Source organism: Thunnus maccoyii, chromosome 3 (assembly GCF_910596095.1).
Source record: "Thunnus maccoyii chromosome 3, fThuMac1.1, whole genome shotgun sequence".
NCBI classification, from domain to species: Eukaryota; Metazoa; Chordata; class Actinopteri; order Scombriformes; family Scombridae; genus Thunnus; species Thunnus maccoyii.
Window position 1 is genome coordinate 27424158 of NC_056535.1, and position 21665 is coordinate 27445822.

Sequence of the window (21665 nt, forward strand, 5' to 3'; positions counted from 1 at the left end):
ATGATAACGTGTTGTATCCTTAATTCTTTTTGTTCTCATTTGGAAAATTGTTGTGTTGCTGTGAAGCAAAAAGAATGTCATCAAATATGTCTCAGTGTTTCGGTGAAAGTTGTAAACAAAGAATCTAACGCTTTACTGTGAGCTTCTCCTAATCTTGTTTTATCTCTTGTCACACGGCCAGCTGTCATGTACAGTACATGATTTGACTGATTGGTGAGCTCTTGTTCACTGTGATTGCAAAGTCGAAAACTGACGATGGCTATTGTGCTATGCCTAATTTAAAAGCTACACATCTAATTTGAAGTTGTCCAAATATGGCTGTTATTTCTATGACTTATGTTAATGCCTTGTTATTTCTGATGTTTTGCTACTTTGATGATTGAAATATGGATGTAGCATAGTGCTGAAGAGTTTTATTCATCATCATGGTTGCATCAGGGGTCTGGATACCAAGACCTGGTCATATGCAAGGGCTGCAGTGCCAGCAGAAGGAGAACCCACTGAGCCTGATGTGGACTCTTTTGAGAAACAGGAGATCACTTTCTTCAACTGCAAGGGAATATCAGTGGATTGCAACAATATTGAGGCTTCATCCTCTTCCCCGAAAAAAACAAAAGCGAGAAATAATTCACATTGTGAGCAGGAAACTAAAACAAGCACTGCTCAGCCAGGGGAAGAAACTAAAAGGAAGCAACGTGTCAGTGAGCACCTGACAAAGAAAAATGCTGACATTGCCAGACAGGCGCACTTCCTGAGGAAACAAAACAAAATCCAATCCACATGGACAACAAACTGTAAAGTGTTCATGAAACCGAATGGATCACCAGAGGAGGTTAAAGTGCTTGTCATCAAGGAGATCACTGATCTGGAAAAGTATCAGTGATGGCAACTCCTGGGAGAACAGCAGCCAAGGTAATGAAACTGTCTCTTGAACTTGAACTCAGGTCAGCTCGCAAAGAGCGCAGAACGTAACTGACACTAAATATAACATGTCAAGTTTTGACAGATGTACTTCATCTCCATCTGGAGATAATGAACAGCAAACAACATTATGAAATATGAAAAACTGGGATGAGATTCTGAATTCACTGAACATAAATTTCAAGATATGGAGAATGATATTGACCCTGAAAATAATGTCTCCAAGTATCTCACAGACAATTACTGTTGATACACAGATGATCAGTTCAACATGAAGGTCAAGTCACATCATGTCAGTTATTCACTTAAACAGCAGAAGTCTATATGCAAACTTTCAAAACATCAAAGAATATTAAAGTCAATCAATGTAATAGCTATATCTGAGACTTGTCTAAGCTCTGGGAAGGTTGTGGACTTTGAATTGAATGGATATGAATTGACTTACATGAATAGGAAGAACAAATAAGGAGGAGGTGTAGCTCTTTATGTGGACAAAATCTTCAATTATAGCGGAAAGTATGACAACAAATATTGATGATGTGCTTGAAAATATTACCATAGAAAATGTAGAAAAATGTAATTGTTAGTTGTGTATATAGAGCACCTGGATCCAACGTTGAAATATTTAAGGATAGTATGGAGGGAATGTTTGCTAAAACAAATCAGAGGGTTATGTTAATGTGCGGTGACTTCCATGTAGACCTGCTATACGGTGATCACTAGACCCAGTAGAATAACATCACACTGTGCCACTCTAATAGATGACATATTCACTAATGTTATGGAGGCAGTACAATGAGAGTGCTATTAATAAATTAAATCAGTGACCATTTACCAGTTTTTGTAGTCTATGACAGTAATGATAAGAAGGAAAAGGATGCCAATAACTTTAAATACCAATGAGTGAGAATGAATCCATGACTGCATTTAGAAGTGACTTACTAACACAAAACTGGAAAATAATATATGAAGAAGAAGATATAGACAAAGTATATGTAACATTGTTAAAAATATTCAAATCATTGTATTGACATTGACAAAAACTGTCCAATAAAATGATACAGCAGAAAACAAAAATAGAGAGATAGTTAGTGGAAAATACTATAGACAATTCATAAGGTATAGAACTATAGAGGCAGAAAATAAATATAAAAAATATAAAAATAAGCTAACTAATGTTATGAGGATATGTAAGAAGGAATACTATAATAAAATATTAGAGGATAACAAAAACCGCAAATGTAGAACTGATCTAGAAAGTCAAGTTACCTTCAGTATTTTATTGATAATGATAAGACCATAAATAATATGGACAATGTGGTTAATGGTTTCAATAAAGTTTTTGTGACCCAGAAACAACAGAAGGGGGGTCTGTTAATTATTATGGGGACAGAAATCCAAGTTCAATTTTTCTGAGACCTTTGGAAGAAAATGAAATCATCAATATTGTTAGCAAGTGTAAGAATAAAACATCTACTGACTGGAATGAAATTGATATGACAATAGTCAACAATGTCATTGATAGTATTGCAAAACCACTAACTCACATTTGTAACTTGTCCTTCCAAACTGGTAAATTTCCAAGTAAAATGAAAATTGCAAAGTTATCCCATTATATAAAGCTGGGGATAGACACCACTCTACTAATAACAGACCTGTTTCTTTATTTCCCAGTTCTCTAAGATAATGGAAGAACTCTCTATTGAAAGGTTAGACAATTTCATTGAGGAGCACAATTTGCTGGCTGACAGTCAGTATGGATTCAGAACAAACAGCTCAACATCTTTGGTACTTATTGAATTAATAGAAGAAATTAATAATTGTAATAAGTATGCATTGGGAGTATTTATAGATCTAAAAAGGCTTTTGATACCATTGATGAAGATAATAAATTGGAAAGGTATAGTATCACACCTCTTCCTAACATACTGCGAGTGAGTGAACTCTAGCGAATAGATTGTGAAAAATTGTCCGGATATACTACGAGCGATGTGGAACAGAGCTGCTGCTTGCCGACAGAGTGCCGAGGAGCTCTGGAGGAGAGAGCCAAAGGCAGAGCCGAACCCGTTTACCAGCAGGAGGAGAGCTCAGAGTTTATTTTTTAAACTTCTGGGATTAAAAAGTGGATTTATCTTCACTCCCACTCTCTCTTCGTCCATGTTGACTGCTGACTGGAGGGGAAATGGAAACGTCAAGGATGTCAGCATCAGCTTTGACCAATGAAAATAGAGTTAGGTGCACGAAACTTCGCAAAAATAGAGCCAGGGCAAACGGTTTTTCAAACAAGCAACATGTTGCTCAGCCTGTTCGCTGATGCACGGAGCAGGTTAAGACATCTTAATTGCGAAACACTAAAACCATCTGATGTTAACTTGTTTGCATCGCGTCCAGTTAGGAATCTGTGTCAGAGGGATTGTGCTGAATTGGTGGAGAAGCTATTTAAGAAACAGGCAACAATTTGTAAGGATCAGTGAGCATAAATCAACATGCATGGATATTACTTGTGGAGTCCCTCAAGGGTCAGTATTAAGCCAGAAATTGTTCACTTTGTACATAAATGATATATGCAGAGTATCAGAAATACTGAAATTTGTTTTATTTTCAGATGACACTAATATTTTTTGTTCTGGGGAGAATTTACAGCAGCTTTTTGAGGTGATCACAACGGAAATGAGTAAATGAAAATGGTGGTTTGACATAAACAAACTCTCATTAAATTTGAACAAAACAAAGATTATGCTGTTTGGAAATTGTAAAACAAACACTCACGTACAAGTGATGATGAAAACATAGAAGGAGTATATGAAAATACATTTCTGGGTGTGATATTAGTCCACAAAATCTGCTGGAAACCTCAAATAAGATAATGTGTGAGCAAAGTTAGCAAGGAGTGTTGTAGTTCTGGGAAAAACAAGGCACATTCTGGATCATAAAGCATCGTACACTCTGTATTGTTCACCTGTATACCAAATCTGAATTACTGTGTGGTGGTATGATGTAACATGTATAAAAGCACCTTACACTCATTATGCATACTATAAAAAAAGAGTCATAAGAATAGTTAACAATGTAAGATATCGTGAACACACTGATGTGCTATTTTTAAAGTCACATGCTTTGAAATTCATGGATCTGGTAGAATATAAGACGGCAGAAATAATGTATGAAGCAAGAAACAAGTTACTTCCACACAACATACAAAAAAAACAGTGTGTTCGTACCACTCTGAAGAGTATGTGTATTTCAATTTGTGGGGTAAATCTGTGGAATGGATTGGATATAGAACTCACGAAAAGTCCAAATATAAATCAATTCAAAAAATAGATGTACAAAAAAATCATTTTTAAGAGGTATAGAGATGAGGAAGGGTCGGTAGGATGAACGTCGGGGTAATCGTTTTACCTGATTGACGCAGGGTGGATATTTGGGTTGTACATAATAACATTGGAATAGTTGTTTGTGAGTTGTATATATGATAAATATTGAGTTAATTGAGTTATAGAGAAGGGGTAGGACCATATAAGTGTATTCTCCTTTTTGGACATGTAATATCTATTTATGTTGTTTATTTATGTTTATGAGAATTTGCATATTGAGAGTTTGCTGTATATGTTTACTGTTCATTTTATTTGTTATTCTTATTTTTTTATTTGTTACATGTTCAAAATAAACAAAAAAAACAAACAAACAAAAATGATTACTTTCGTGTAATTGCTGCTTGTCTGAAGGCTGTCTGAGCCTCATCTGACATCTTACACAAAATAACAAGCCTCAACAATAGCAGAGAGTCAACACATGGTATAATTTGCATGTTGATACAATTGCTCAGTGTAATGGCTTGTAAATGCATGACACCAGTGATTCATTTTCTTCCCACCATCCATCAGAATGAGCTTCAGTCTGTGGGCTGTGACAACGCTGCATTGCATAACTGAATGCCAGTTTCAATATTTCAATATTTCTACTCCACTTGTTGCGCCCGATGCTTCAAGACTAAGCAACATTTTCAATATCTATTCCATTTCCATCCCATCTTCAGACAGGCAATCTAATATAAAAAAGGTAAAATATCAGCCGTTGCCTTATGAGAGTTATTTCCGTCCACTTGAATCTGCCACTTCTTGCGGCAGTCCAGGCGGTGTATTATTCATATTGGTGTTAGAGGTCAGGATGAATTGAGTCCATTTTTAGGGATTACACAGCAAAGAGTCACACTAGCAACCAAAAACCTTTCTGTCCTTAATCGCCTCTTTGCTTCTTAGTCACGTCTAAGTGCATGATTTTTGACATAAAATCAGCAATTCAATACCCACGGCAACATCAAGATTTAAATAAAAGTGGTGCATATATATTCATGTTTGCCATGAACATGTCCTCATTGTACCTGCTGCAAAGAATACAGTAGTTCATAACACAAAGAAATATTTTTTGCCTTCACCAATGGGGGATAAATATGTATGAGCCGATAAGTTTGTGGAATTGCTATCATGGTTCAAGAACTGAAAATGAAATATTGTGTGTGTAAATGTTCATTTTAATTGCTGTGAGCTGGCCCTCTGCTGTTTCCTCTCATAAAAACTCAAGGACAGAAGAAACAATCTAAGAGTGGTGTGGATGCAGGCAGGGAAAACACAAGCACTGTATCACCACATTGTGAATGTTCAGGAAGGACCAGAGTAAGAAGGACAGCCATATATATCATTCAACAGAGAGTAATTCATTAATTCTTTATACAGCTGGGTGAACGGTACGCCAGCCTTCTCTGTGGTCTGTGTAAATCAGGAGCACAATTTCATTTGTGACAGCCAAAAAACTTTTCCATTTGGTCTCTTACAGCCTCCTTTTTGTTTACACTCCATCACATATCCCAAGGACACACCATTTGTCTTTAGGCTTAAGCATTGCTGCAGTTCAGCTCGAGAAGGTTGGCCTGCGAGCTATTCTGACCACATTATATGTGTTCAGTCCTGGTGCATCAAAGCCAGGGGACAAACCCCGCTTATCAAACATGTAGAAGTTAAATAATTGGCCGTCTTGGGCTTCCAGGGACACTGAGGCTGTGCCAACTTGCAAAACACAAGGGTATTCTTTTTCAAACACCACTCTGAACACGCGTTCAACCAGGTAATTGAGCTTTATTGTCCTGTATTTCTCTGGGATCAGCTCTTCAATCTGGGGCCCAAATTGCTGCATGATCAGAACTCCGTCCGCCCCGGCTTTGATCTCATAGAAGGTGATGTTGCTGTAGGTGAAAAAGCCGATGTAAGGATCTGGGTTTGGGGGCGGGAAGAGGATTTTCTTGGCTTCCCTGAAGGCTTTTTCTACGGCTGGGATGATGTGGTTGTAGGCCTTGGTTACCACATCCTGGTTCTGAGACCTACTTCCAGCCATGAGCACCACCATGCCAAGCTTCAGTCTTGGCACTAAGGAGAAGGTAGCCGAGTAGCCATCCAGATCGCCATCTTTTCGCACCACCTCGTAGCCCATCAGCTCGTTAACCTCCCACGGCGTCCCGGTACGGTTGGCAAAGTAGTCCTTGTCACACCTGAAGAGCGGGGTCAGCATGATCTTCAAGGAGTCTGGCTCCAGCAGCTTGCGGTGATAAGCACCCAACAGCATCATGGCGAGCTTGGCCAAGTCTGCCGCCGTGGAGAACATCTGACCTGAAGGCCGGTACCAGCCCAGGTCATAGAGCGGGGCTGGTTTTCCATTTGAGTAAACTCCCACAGCCATCTGGCTTTGGAGCCCTGGGGTGATGTCGAAACCGGTGTCCTCCATCCCCAGCCGGTCCAAGATGTTATCTGTGATCCACCGCTGGTAGTCGACGCTGGCCACTCGCTCGGCCATCACATGAGCCAGCAGCGAGAAGGCGAGGTTGCTGTAGTGACATCTGGAAGGAAGGACGTTAAAGAGTTGAGGAGTATCTTAAAAAATAAGTTTGTTCATGTAGAAAATAACAGAATTTTTCAAAATCGTCACTGATTTTAAAGAAATAGTTTGACACATTGGGAAGTACACTTATTCACTATTCGCTTAGAGTTAGATATGAAGGTTGATACCACTTTCATGTCTGTTGGTTAAATAGCTGGTTAGCTTAGCATTAAGACTGGAAACAGGAGGGGCCTGGCTTTGTCCAAAGGTGGAAAAAAAGTCTACTAGCACCTCCTCCAAAGCTCATCTTGTTCACTGAATCTGTACAAAGTGTAAAAACAAAAGGATCTGGTATTATTGGGGTTATGTGCTGGACTATTTCAGTCTTTATGCTACGTGACCTCATCTAACTCTCTAACTTTCCAAAATGTTGAACTGTTGCCTTAAACAGTCAGAGTTTACAAAAAATGATGAAGGAACTCCCCGATCAAATCAGCATCAAGAAGTTTTATCAGTGTTGTCCTTGTGGTGTGACAGCTATGATCTTATGAGGTTTTTAACTTTGATCTTTCATCACTGCATATAACTGAGTCTAAAATGCATAAATCCTTAAACACCAGAACACAGTGCCAGAAGCCAGTTTCTCCTCATGTTTTCATAAACAGCTGTGGTGTTTAAGATATCAAAATTTAATTTGAAATCTTTTATTTACTTAAAGGTCAAATATTATGCCAATTAGTGCAATATGAACAGACAGTTACAATATATATTGTAAGATTTGTAACAGTTAGAATTGACATTTAATTATACGACACTCCTCAGGGGAATGAAAGTCATGTGTGTTAATGTCAATCAGACTCGGTGTAGGCAGTAACACACCTCATATGACTCTCGGTTAAAGTTACTGTAATATTCTAAATAGTGGATTGTTTATGTGCAACACTGTGTTTTTCATCCAAGCTATGATTTCACCTAAAACTGACCAAGACACCTTCAAACCACATACAATAAAGTCCAGGTTTTATCAAAGTAAATGTGGGCTAATTAACAGACAATACTAAATGATGACTAGTGGCTATTCCTACATTTTTTTGCACTATTCCAGTTTGATTTGATTTGATTTATTGAACAGGACAGTGTGCAGTATTAAGCATAAATGATGCACTGCACCAGTGCATCATTTAGCTTGAAACTAATTTGCATCTGTAGTCCATTACAATCAAAACATACAACAGCACAACAACAAACAGTACAAAGCAAAAATAAAGCAACAACAAAAAAACAAAAAAACCAACCAAACAAACAAAAAAACCCCAAATAATGTAAACTAGGCTCTGTGGTCACAGCTGATTCGCACAATCACGTCTATTTGCACAATAGCTGGCACAGAGTGAAATCCTGAAATCAACACAGCATAACAGAAGCTTACTTGGTGCCTGGGTCTGCGACAAGCACATCATCTTGTAGCAGATCGATTGCAGATTGTGTTTTTCCTTTCCAGAGCAGATTTGTGGCCCGGAGTCTCCTGGGAAGACCTGAATTGGTCCACAGTTGAATAAACAAACTAAAATTAGCAATTACAAATAGCAAACATAACATGTAATTTGTATTTGTATGCATTAGGCATTTCTTCATCTCAATGTCCTGCTCAAAAAATTGCCCCTTACTTTTTATTTCAGCCTGTTGGTTATATCTGCTTCACTTACATGATTACTATGTAGTTTGATGATAAACTGAGACAGCGTATACTATTCAAAGATTCATGACTCTTTTTGCCTCAGGTGTTTTTCTCATTTTTTATTTTAAATTATTACACAGAGTGAAGTATTACAAATTGAAAAGCTTCTTCAGATAAACAGATGCCTGTTTATGTATGACCACAGCAACTCATCTGCTGTGTGGATGTAACTGCTGAAAAGAATCCAGGATGTTTCTGAACAGCTCTCATTTTTCACTTGACTTGCTGGTACTGAAATGCAAACTAGAGGGTGTATTATTTTCTAATAAACATTTCTTTTTGTTATCATTCTTGCAGTGGCTGTCCATAGCAGTCAGTTCTGGTGACAAACATCATTTGTCTGTTACTTCAGTAAAGTTGTTGGATTTGTGAGAGACAGATATCAAGATATATTCTGACTTTTGGCTCCTAAAGTACTCCAAAAACACTGGATCCTACATTTCCCATAATGCAACTGGATAGCTGTCATCCTTCTTTAGACCCTTGCTTTCTGTTAAATACCTTAATCTTTCTAACCCCTCACCTCCAGTGTGTAACGCAGGTTTTCTATCAAAAATTTATAGGTCACGCCTATAAATTTAGGTACGCTGAGGTAACCCTGATGACATCACTGTGACATCATCAGGGTTATTTTCTCAGCCTTGACAAAACTCCTTCAGAGCCGCAGAAGACTTTAAACTCATTTTCACAGACTGATTAAGCATGATCAGCAAAAAACATATCTCCGCAAAACACAGAATTGTTTTTATTTTTTCAGACTTTCCTATATTGTAACTTTTTCTCTCTTGAATTATTGGATAGCTTTACCTTGTCAAGCTTCTAAAAAAATCAATTGAATAAAACAAATAAAACTACAAACCAATAGATAAATATGCAATGGGTTGAAAAGATTGGGAAACAGTGGTCTAGGAGACAGATAAGTCTCCTAATAAGTTTTCAAACCTTCGTATCATACAGTATTGACTGCAGTTAGAAGTAAGTTGCTGGGCTCTCTGTAATTCAGTGAAATTGCTCTTTGTAATCGATTGAATCTACCTGATAGCTGGCTGGCCATCCTGCGCAGCGTGACTGAGGAAGAGCGGATCTGAACTTCCCCGCTGTCCAGAAATATTAGACCATCTGTCACATATTTCAGCTCCGAGTCTCGTGTCTTCCCCAAAGGGTTTTTGATTGTGAAGTTCTCCACATATTTCTCCAGAGGGTCATCTAAAGAGCCGATCTTCCCTTCCTCCCACAGTTTGTACAGCATCAGTGTCGGGAAAATTTTGGATAGGCTGGCAATTCTGGAAGACAGATAACAAAGCAATGCAATTGTCTTTTTATGTCTGACACATATTTAGTAACAATTTGTTTAATAAGGAGAGGGCTCTGAATCAGCCTTTTAGGCTTCCTTCCTTTCCTGCACTGTAGTTAGTCTTTTCTTTTGAGTGTATTTGTATTCTCATGACTGTGCAAATAAACTAAAACTAAAAAACAGAAAATACTTCATGAGTGTCTTTATGTTGGCACAGAGTTCATGTTTACTGCAAACTCCTACTCTTCTCATCTTGCCTTCCTGCTTTGTTTCTCTTTTTTTGCTTCCCTGTCCATCACTTCATAAACATTTCATCTATCTTTTGCCAGGCCATCATTTCAAAGTGATTGATAATGTAATGAACTTGCCTGGTTGAATAGAAATGAAAACCAACTAAATATGTAAAGACAAATTAAAATAAATGTGTTATTATGGTCATTATAGATTTTATCCAGTAACAGTATACACAATTGTAACATGCTAGCATGATTTATATCTGAATCCTGTTAGAACCTTAAACGTTGTTCTTCAGTATTTTGCCTCTATACGCAGTGGAACTCATACTGTTAAAGGTACTTTAAAAAAGGACTGATTATACATTGGTTTGTGATTTTTGAGTTTTTGTACTTTTTTTGTATTGTATGACATGTTATTTTATATTTTCCTGAGGTAAACTGGTCATACAAACAGGGTGCAGCTCTACAAAACAATATTTTATGTATGTTACTGTCAATGGTGAACTAATGAAAAGATTGAACTTATTCTTAAATAAGTCTATCAAGGACAAAATGAGAATTTCATCAAAAAATATAACTCACATCAGTTTATAACAAACCAAACAAAGACAGAAAGGCAGAAAGGGTTTAAATACACAAATGTTTTATGTGTGAAGTTTTATACTAATTTATGTACATGTCTACTACTAATTATTCTGTATAAATAAGTCGGCAGTTCAAACCAGTGGCGTCGGCAGAAATTATATTTTGAGTGGGCCAATACAAAAGTGGGTGGGCCATCTTTTCTTATGAAAAGTTAGAGAAAGAAAAAGCAAACAAACAGATAAATTGCAAAACCAGCAACCAGTTTACTTTGCAACGTTCTGCATCAACAACATGCTCAATCAACAGAGCATCAGTATATAAAGGTGGTACAAAACAGTATAGACAAAAAACCTTTTTTATAGCCTATCCAGCTTAAAATACAGTATATTTGCACCGGCTGTGTATCGACTCTACAACACACGGCTCTGTTAATCTGTCAAAGTGCCGACCAAACATAAAGCCAGACAGCAGAGAAGGTGTTAACTTAGATAGAAATTGCACATGTAACATATCCCTTGTGCAGTCATTATAGCCTACCAGCCATTATTGCCTCAGTACCAGTCAGCTCACGAATGACCAAGTCCGCACATTTTACAGAAAACCAATCTATTCCAACCAAGGAAACTGTCTATACCACTTTGGTGAGAAGCACCTTCATTTTCCATTCTTGACCATGGAGGGAAATACCTACAAATTTGACTGTGAAGGTGGTTCATGAATTGCATATAAATCAGGTAAACCTGCGTCAGGCTGACTGGCAGAAAGCACTATACTGCCAGGGAGCAGCCGGGTTAATGACGCTGTGGGTTAATGAGTCTGGTGGACTCAGTCAATGGAGACAATGGCTTTTCCTCTTCCTCATTAAAAAACTTTGTTTAGCCATTGTTGTAGTATTAATGTTACATTGCCTGAAAGCCTGCTAGCTAGTTGGCTGAAGGCAGCTCAGGAACCAGAGTCAACAATAAATCAAGTTAATATTTATTTCCTTTTACAAAATGTATTTTGATCAAACTTGGATGATCAAATGCGCCTGGTTCAAACATGCTCCTTGGTGTGTAGTCTCTGTTTCCAGTAAAATACTGCTCCTCTGAACCTAAACTATCTGTAAAAAGTGCAACAAAACTTGCTACTTATATATCCAAAATGTATACATCCAAAACAAGATCCCCATTACAAGGCCTTGAGTAAAAGCTATTCTATCTCTTTTTAAGTGGATGATATTGAAAAGGCAACTTTTCACACACAAAGCGCATGGATGGGTACAGACTTAATATTAATTACAAATACAGAAAATACAAATTCCCATTTCTCCTGTGTGGTTGGAAGGCAAAAAGCTTTATTAACAGCGTGCATCTTGATTTCAAAGGTGGGTACTCATGTTGAAAGCCTATAGATGTGACATAGACTGTGTCAACCTGTACTAAGCAAAATTGCCAGCTGAGTACAAATTATCTAATTGTGGAAAAATTACTTAAATGGAGAGTCAGCCCTTTCAGGAGCAGCTGTAAATGTGTCAGAGCACTTATGGCACATCTGAAAGAACTCAATAAATCTTCATGTACCTATTTTTAAATGTCATATCCTTTAAGTGCTGGAGACACTTGTTGTTGAGATGCTTGTTATGAGTAATAGGCTGCAGACTGACTGGGATGTGTATATTACTCTACATATATGTCACTGTACATGTATGTGTTCTGGTCAAATAGTGTTATATAACTAACTCCATTTTTGTGACAAATTTGACATACAGGACAATTTAATTAGGACATTTAATTAGATAATTTTACATTTACTAATGTGGGACTGTTTGATAACCACAGGTCTAATTACTAATAAACATATGCTCTCTTTTAAAGGTGCATTCCACCAATTTACACTCAAAGGACATAGGCAGGAGAGTACCACTCAGCCTGTGAACACAGTTATATAACGTCTTCTGTGGCTATAAAGATACTATCAAGTTTCCATTACTTATGCAAATTCATGTAATGGATCCTGTGTTTTTAAGGCTTCACTCTGCTTGGGGACTAAAAATAAGGATAATTCAACTTCTGCTGCATCGATATTGACTAATCTCTCTTACGCAAAACCATCAATTTCATGGAACACCAAATAACTGCTCTTTAAGTGACCTGGATAAGAAGAAAAATATAAAAAAAAGCATGTTTCTTAGTTGGACTTTTGCACAGTGACAGGTACGGCCTTGTCTGGTGTAATACCTCTGTGAGTCTGTTTTTTAGAATACGGTACGATACGATACGATACGATACGATACGATACGATACGATACGATACGATACGATACGATACGATACGGTACGATACGGTACGATACGATACGACTGAAATATCTCAACAACTATGGAATGATTTGACATGACATTTGGTCCAAACATTCATGGTACTCAGATGATGAATCCTACTGACTTTGGTGATCCCCTGACTTTTCCTCGAGCGCCACTATGAGGTTCATGTTTGTCATTTTGGGTGAAATGTCTCGACAACTGTTAAATGAATTGTCATGAAATTTGGTACACACATTCATGTCCCCTTTGGGATTAATTGTAATAAATTTGGTGATCCCTTAACTTTTCATCTAGTGCCATCACTATTTTTCACTCATTTTTTTCATTTGTCAGCTGAGGTTTTCTTTTCCATTTCTATTTGTTTATGATATTATTCATTATTTTATGTACTTAAATCTAATTTTAGCAAAATAATTAATTGCCAATTCAAACTGGGTTTATGTAGCTTCCTTTTGCTCTTGAGATCTGGCCTGTAGTGCACAGTGATCAGTTACTTTTGCCTTTTCTGTGATCCGGGAGTAACAGGATCAACATCAATTACACATCATCGCCAGGAGCTGCTGTGCAGATGTGTACTGGGTGAATGATATTTATATCTCAAGTGTATGCAACCATTACCATGAATCAAGGTGAAGTAACAACATTCCTCCCATAATGAAAATTGCTTCCTCTGCTGTAGAGGAAACAATGTGTTTTATGTTTCTGACTGCAGCAACAGCATCAATAAAAAAACTGTTGAGAATAAGCAGCGTTGACTACTAGTGTGGCAGACCATGAAAATATGACTAAAGAGACTTTACTGAAAACAAAAAATCCAACAAAGAAGGCATCACAGTGTTTGATGAGTGACAATAGGGAAGAACATTACTTATAGCTAAAGATGTCACCAAAACATATAACAAAAACTAACAAGAGTCTTGCAGTTCACCAATTCAACCAAGCTGAAACTGTTTCAGTGCAGCAGTCACCTGTAGATCGTGTATTCATTGGGGGTTCCTGATAATGGGTCACTGCCGTTCCTTTTTCCAAAGTTTCCGGTCCACAAAACTGTGTCATTTAAGATCACGATGGCCGACAGAGCAGGAAGGCTGATGGGGTTGACGGTCTGCCGAAGCAAAACATCCACCTGGAAGAAACACAAAGCGAGGAGTTTATTTGACTCAAAGGTGGCATAATTCTGGCATGATTCTTTTCACTCATGATCTAAAAAACGATTATTACATATCTAAAAAGCTGTAATATATAAAATATTCATATTATAATATTAATTTTGCCAAATGTTCACCAGAAGCTGAGTCATTATGTTCATTTAGATTACTTATTATTCTCTCTACTAAAGAAATGTCTGCAAACTGTAGCTGTGAGCGACATTTTAAATGCAAAGTTACTGCATTTCAGAGAGGCTGCTGCGAAAAGCAATGAATGACAATCATCTACTGTAACTGTTTGATGAATAATGTCTCACAAATGTACATTTCTCTTTCGACACAAGCTCTGTGGGATGTTATTTCCTCTTGTTGAATGCTTTGTACCCATGCAGGCATTTGAATTCATTTAGGCAAAAGGTGCATCATAGAAATTTCACAACAGCTGGATGATGGACAAGCCACCTTCAAATGCATGTAACTTACCATCTATGCTGTATATTGCAAGTGAAATGCACTGTATTAAACAACTAAATGTAATACAAGCAGCACTGTTCATAAAATCCAACTTTCTGCACTAAAAAGATACTCAAAGGGTTGTTGATGATTTTTTCAAAAGGTTATTCTTGTGAACTGTGTATTGACATTTCTTGAAATTACAGAAAAAACAAAAGTAGTAAAAGCTATAGAGTGACAACATAAGAGAAAATGCAGACACCATTTTGTGTGACTTTACTTTGGCAGACAGTAGGTTCCTTATGAACTGTCGCATGAAATCCCAGCGCAATTACTGATGTAGTTTGCCAAAGACATTAGTTTAGTGAGCACAGTTGTAGGGAAATGAACCCAGGAACAAAAGAAATGTTCCAAAAACATTATGATTCCTTTTGGCCTAACAGTCTATCTGTGTAGGTGCGCACACACACACACACACACACACACACACACACACACACACACACACACACAGATCCAATGACCTCTGGCCTCAATAAGGATGTCAAGGAGACATGAACAGGATTAAAAAACCTGTGCCTCTTCCCACCAGTCACGAGAGGAAAACGGACAGTTGGAATTAACGACTTTGTTTTTCTATTCAGATACAAACAGGCTGCACCAACCTGAATGAACTGTCCTCCCTTCTTCTGCTTGCTAACTATCTCTTAAGTCGCACATTTTAGCAGAAGCCACATTCCTTTAAGTCGCAAATATCTGAATTGGTCAGAAAATGTTACTAAATGTGTGAACCCTTGACTTGTCTAACCCATGTTAACTTTTACTGTGTTTTAGAACTATTAATTAGTTTGATATTATGTAAATTCAAACTCTGCTTCAAAATTTGTTAATTATAAGTCACACTTATTATCACATTTTAATTAATTGATATTGCAAGTGTATTATTAGCTATGTTCGATCATTAGGTTAATGCTTTCTTAATAGATTTAATTACAGATTAGAAAATGAAGGTTTATTGGATTTTATTCTATATTTTATATTGTAATATTGTAAGTGTTTCCCACTGGTTCATGACGTGTTGATGACATTAACATTGATGATAGAAATGTGTGAGTGTCACACAAAGGAATTCATTGATAATCAATGGGGTCCCTCAAAAAGATCCTTTTTCCTTTCAAAAATGCCTCCTAGACTATAAAACCTTTTACAAGTCTTTGTCAGGCAGCTGTTCCTTCTTCTGTTTTCTCTTGGCCTTATCAGCCGTGATCGCCCGTGTTGCATTTCGAGCATTGTCTCATTCATTTTTCCCTGAGAGATACAATCTCCAGAAAGAAACTCAATTAAGAAGCAAAAGACTGCAAAGATGTCTAAGCCACAAGCCAAGCCTGACATCTGAGTATCTATTATTGTTGCAATCTCCTATTTTTATTGCGTATTTAAACTTATTTAAGACTTTTCTAAAGACCCTTTTGGTAGTTATAGCTCAGCTTCAACTCTCCGGTCTGCCTCTGAATGCATCATGTATAAAACACACAACCCTACGGTGTGTTTAGCTGACTATGTGACCTCAGTAAGTCTGAGCCCCCCCCTCCCCCAGCACTGGATTCATGCTCCTGAAGAAGTGCTGAACCAGAGCACTTCACTGAAACTGCAGTGCTTCTCATCTGGTTGTCACCCTTGGCAACCCGAGGATCACACTGAGTCTGCTTTGCCTTGCTTGGCACATTCCGGGAATTTCCCCTCATCATCAAGCCTTCATCACCACAGAAACAGTAGGAACACCATCTACCATGCTGCTGCCATGCTGGCTGTAGTTAAAGTCTTAGAGTCTTGCATTTTTTAACTTGTTTTTGACATTTATTCATTAATTCATTCTGTTGGCAATAACTTACAATTTTAATTTACCCAGTGTTCCATGCATTGATTCATTCATCAATTTTAGTTGTAAATATGTTTTTGTTTAGTTTTCCCATTCATCTCTATTCCCTGGTAGTTAAATAAGTATTTTGATTTATAGCCAAGTCACTGTGTCTGTGTATTCCTTTATATCAGAAGATGGGGTCCTTGTATTCATTTAGATAGACATTTAGATATAAACGTGATTAATTTGGTTTAATTATTTCTCTTCAAATTGAAGAGTGGTGCCCCTATTAACTTTACAAGTTCATAATTTAAATCCAAATTTAGTAATATTCGCTACGCAGTTTATGAATTATGTTCCTATCTTCATTGGGATAAATCCTTTTCTTGGGAGGTAAAATCTGCAGGTAAAATATTTTTCTTTGAAATGAAACCTCTGAAATTACAGAAAGTGCTTATGACAAGGCAGAAATTAGCAGGAGGTGACCTAGTATTAAGAAATCATCGTTTTCACAGCGGTGAATTTTCCCTTTAAGTGTGTGGTCACTGCAGAGCTGAAAGAAACTTTGTTGAGTACAAGCAAGTACAAACTGATATTTCTCTGACAGACGTTTGCTCGACTTTAAATTACTGAGTGAAATTTTATTCATTAATCCCCTCACTAAACTCAGTTATGTTCTCATTATTATTGTGCACTACTATTCTTCATTCCCAAGGTGTTGATATTTCATTACAAACAGTTGATCAGCTGGGAACACTTCTGCTCCCTGCCTATACAGAAACAACCTTTTGCTCAGACAGACACTCACTTTTTCATCCACTACTGTATATCTTTAATCTCCTTCTGTCAACTGCAATGGCATTTGGTGTGAAGGATTACCACGGTCAGCCTGTAAATTTACCCGGTCTTGAGTGGGCATGATGGAAATATGACCTCAGATTTAAATGTGTCCAGGAGGAATGACTCCCCTCACCTTTTCCAGGGCCTCTTTCAGACTGGGGATGGGATGCTCCAGCGGAAGAGGCTCGGGGAAACGGGGACACATCATCTCTGAGTTGGCATTGCGACCCATGCCGTCATCTGGGTAGCAAATGCAAAACATGAACATAGAGAAGAAAGAGAGAAAGAGATGTGGAAGCACATGGGGACACGCTATTGTAATTCCCACTTCATGTTTGATAGAATAATGTATCAACCGCACAAAGGCCAGAATAATGTGGTATAATTGGCTAGCTAGGGGCTTCATTAATTCTTCCTGCTTCCTGATGAACCCTGTTGATCTTATGTGATACAGTGTGACAAGATGTATGATATACAACTCGCTAATCAAAAGAGATGCATCCTGGTCCCACTGTGAACTCTGGATGAACAAGGATATTTCAATATGTTTCATTGTGGCTTCTGGCCGCTGCTGAAAAATTTGTTGTTTGGAATATGAATAGACTCATCAGTTGCATATCAGAAAATCTGAGTCAGTGCCTGCGGAGTTGCGCTATTCCCATTAATATCGCCAGATTTTCCTTCACTTATGTAGCATTATATAGAGATTGCACAGCTGGGTAGTATCTTTTTTACAGAATAAAGCATTTTGGTAGTGTGTGCTGTCTGAAGAAATGACTTAAATGAATCTGATGAGGTGCTATAATTAAATATCAACATTTAACCAAACTGGTGATCTAAAGAACCACTTGGAAGGATAAGAAAAGATAGGATGGAAGGATAACATATTCTGACACTGTGTCTGATGTTGTCTGACACAGATTTTCCTGGATTGAAGGCACTGTAATTAAAAAGGATGCTGTGTTAATCTTGAATGTTGGCTGTATGTTTGTCATGTTAAAATACAGCCTGAATTGTCTGAGAAAATGAGAATTTTCAACTTGTTGTCACTTCCTCCTAAGATTCTTGAACTTGTTTAGATGCTTCCAGTTATACAGCAAGCACAACAACCGCTCTATCTCATAATTACAAGATAAAGATCACACAATTAGGAGATCATTTTATCTCTTAATTGAGAGATCTGTATCTCATAATTATGAGAAAAGAATCTATTGATCATCAATGTTGCAATGGGAAATGAGGTTCTGTGTTGTTGTGTCAGTTGGATCAGATAAGAAGGAGCATCCAGAGTTTCAGCTGCAAGCTAACAGCTTTAATTCAGTGTCACAGTCGGACAACATCACAGACTCACAGTCCCACAGACTGCAAGACACATTGCTTATTCAAATGATTGATGTGGCTATGACAAAGAAGTTTGTTTGGTACTTTTGGATTTCCTTTAATCAAATGAACAATTGATGAGTTTTGTCCTAATAACGTAATGGAAATCTTTCCTTTGCACGATGTTAAATGAGTCAGTAATTCATCCAGTAACAGCAACAGTGTTGTGAGGCAAAACCTGTTGTTTTAAGTGTCCATAAGCAGGTCTCAAGTCTGACTCAAGTCTTTAAGGGCACATGCCATCATTTTGCACAGTATGGTAGTTGGCAAAATGGTGTCATGCATCCATTTTTTTTAGAAAATTCAGCGTGATTTTGCTTTCAAATCTCAAGTAACCTCAAGTCTTGAGTCTCAAATAGCTGACAGTAGACTCACAATTATAATTTGCATAGCTCTCAGAGACAGTGAGTAATTTTGTTTTACCACGTCCAAGTCTTGAGCACTGACTTTTTTAAATAAATGAATAAATAAGTGGTCTGAAAAGGTTTGAAAAAATTCAGATTCCTCAAAGGTCCATTGGAAAAACTCAGACTTGCATATATGGAGATTAACTTGATAAAGACTTCTTAGCTTCCAACATTTCTCCTGACAGCTGACAGCACCAATATTTCAGACAGTGTACCAAGAGTATTTTGCTCTTACCTGGCCGAACTTTAGGCAGCTGATATTGCCAGAAGAAACATCCTGTCATCACCAGTGACAAGACGAGGAAGAACACCAAACCCACCTGAGTCCATTTCACCTTCATCTTCTCAGTTTTAGTGAGTCCTTCAAATTTAACAGAAGCAGCAGGAGCAGCCACAGCAGGAGTTGGCTTAAATATGAACAGACAAGCACACAACACAACACACAGTAGGTTAGAATTAAGTTTGTAAAATTGTTCATTCAATTTTAGGTTGTTAAACTTTAAAACTTTTCCCTATTTGCAACATCTGAGCCGATATTCTCGATGACAGCTGTTGATTTGATTGTAAAAGACATCAGAAATCCCTGTCACTTTACTCACTATACAAGTGATCCCTTTTGCACTTAACGGTACTCACCACCTGATGCTTTACAGGCCAGAGCAGGATGGACTGGATTACAAGTGACACAGCAATCTTCTTATCACTTAATCAACCATCTAAACGTTATTCCACGTCAGTTTTATCATGTAAGCAAATTCTACACCTAAAGGCAGTAAACTGTGTCCCATGGAGGTTTTCCTGGTCAGGAGAAAGGCACAGACATAGACTACCATCTCTGATTTCTCCCTGACTGCGCTGTAATCCTGGGCCATCGGCGCTCCGTCCCTCACAATTCAATTTCCTCTCTTGCAGCCACAGGCTGTTGACATCATAATCCCCAGATTTACTCAACCAAAGCGGCCGGGGAAATCTTAATCCCTAATCCCCGTGAATCAATTCACTTCAGTCCAGCTTCGCCTTGTAGAGCCCACCACCGAGACGCACGAGTTGACAAAGATGGCACCCACTCAGCCAACACAAATTGAGATGGGGTGACAGGGTGAGCCTTTTAGCCAGAGCATGAACTGATATGTACACTCACATGGTTGTAGAGAATTTGTATCAGCTGGTTGAGGGAACGACAGACAGTTTAGGATGTTGAGGGGAATTTAGATAATGAGGAAGGATAAGACGCACTGCTGTCTCCAACTTCTTCACTCTCACCACTCACAGCTGATGTTCAAACTGCACAAAAACACACCATCCAACAGTGTGTATGTGGAGGTTTTTATAGCCTGACTGACACTGGAATTGATATTTGAGATTTTAAAAAATCAGATAATGATATTCTTTTTGTTTGACATAAAGGCTTAATGTATACAAACCTTTCAGGATTTCTTAAATTTGTTTTTTAAAGAATTGTGGACATTATATTATGTGCTCAGTAGGTCACAGAAACAGGGCGTATTTAAATCCCGCCCACCCAGAGGGGAAAACAATCCATCACTCTCCATTGACTTTGTATTGAGTGAAAGCTGCTGTGTGGTGGAACGCACCACCGACAGGGCAAAGAATCCAGAGCTAAGTTTTTATAAATTGCTGAACTGAAAAACTGAGCCTTTAAGAAGACAAAAGTGGTAGCGTTACAGGTCTGTGTGCTGTGCGGTGGAAGAGACAGATCCGCCCCGAGCTACATGGACATCCTGCAGCTAAAAAACCTCTGTAAAAATCACACATATACCTGGACACACTGCTAGTCACAGTAAACACACATGAAAGTAAAAATATAACAGCTGTTTAATGGAAATGTATGCAGTGTTTGTAATAGATATTTAAATCACAGAATAGCTAACCTGCATCAAGCTGAAATGCTAACTGTAAAAAGAGCCTGAATGGGAAATGATTGCATGTCTGTGTGTGTAATTTTACAAACTGTAGTCACCATATCAGCTGTGAAAAGTGTCATGCCAGCCTGTTATGTGGTGGAGTTTGCTATGCAGTTGTGCTATCTAGACGTGTAGCCCTTACATTCATGCATCTCAGCATATACAATACAACGGGAAATCTAAAGTTTTTAGCTAGCTGCAGGCATTTTGTCAGCATTTGAGCCCTTGGTTGCATATTATGGCGCCGATTGTTTTCTCCTCAGTTGAGCGTGGCTTTCGGAGTATGACATGTTGCGCTCTGTCTCTATTTTAAAGTCGCAAAATAAACTTGTCATCACTCTCTCGTGGATGTAATTTTTAAACATTATTTTTTAATTAACTCAAACACATCTTTGGCATTTCCATAATGTAATTATTTCTTACTTATCAACAACAAATACGGTGATACTGATATATTAGCTGATATACTGTATTTACCTCTCTGATTTGTTGGTCTATTTTTAAGTTGTTTTTTTTTTCTTTTTAAAATTCCTGCTTTATAAACACAATCACTCAGAAAACATGATCCACAAGCTGCTTTATCACTTAGCACAGACCAATGAGAGACAAGAGACCGCTACTCTTGCAAAAAGGAGTGTTTTGGAGTTCTTTTGTGAGTTTGCTGAAGAAAATGTATTATTCACCATAAAATATATAAACC

At 37.8% G+C, this 21665-nt stretch overlaps 1 protein-coding gene across 1 annotated transcript; it reads right to left on the minus strand.

Annotated features, from left to right (window-relative positions):
• Positions 1-4610: 4610 nt before the first annotated feature.
• On the minus strand, positions 4611-21301 carry lactbl1b (lactamase, beta-like 1b). Its single transcript, XM_042402453.1, has 7 exons — positions 21108-21301; positions 19276-19447; positions 17387-17493; positions 13920-14077; positions 9566-9813; positions 8222-8327; positions 4611-6811 (listed from the first exon to the last, which is right to left on the minus strand). Exons 1-7 carry the CDS (start codon positions 21198-21200, stop codon positions 5833-5835), a joined length of 1863 nt encoding a protein of 620 aa, XP_042258387.1. The 5' UTR covers positions 21201-21301; the 3' UTR covers positions 4611-5832.
• Between the last annotated feature and the right edge of the window lie 364 nt (positions 21302-21665).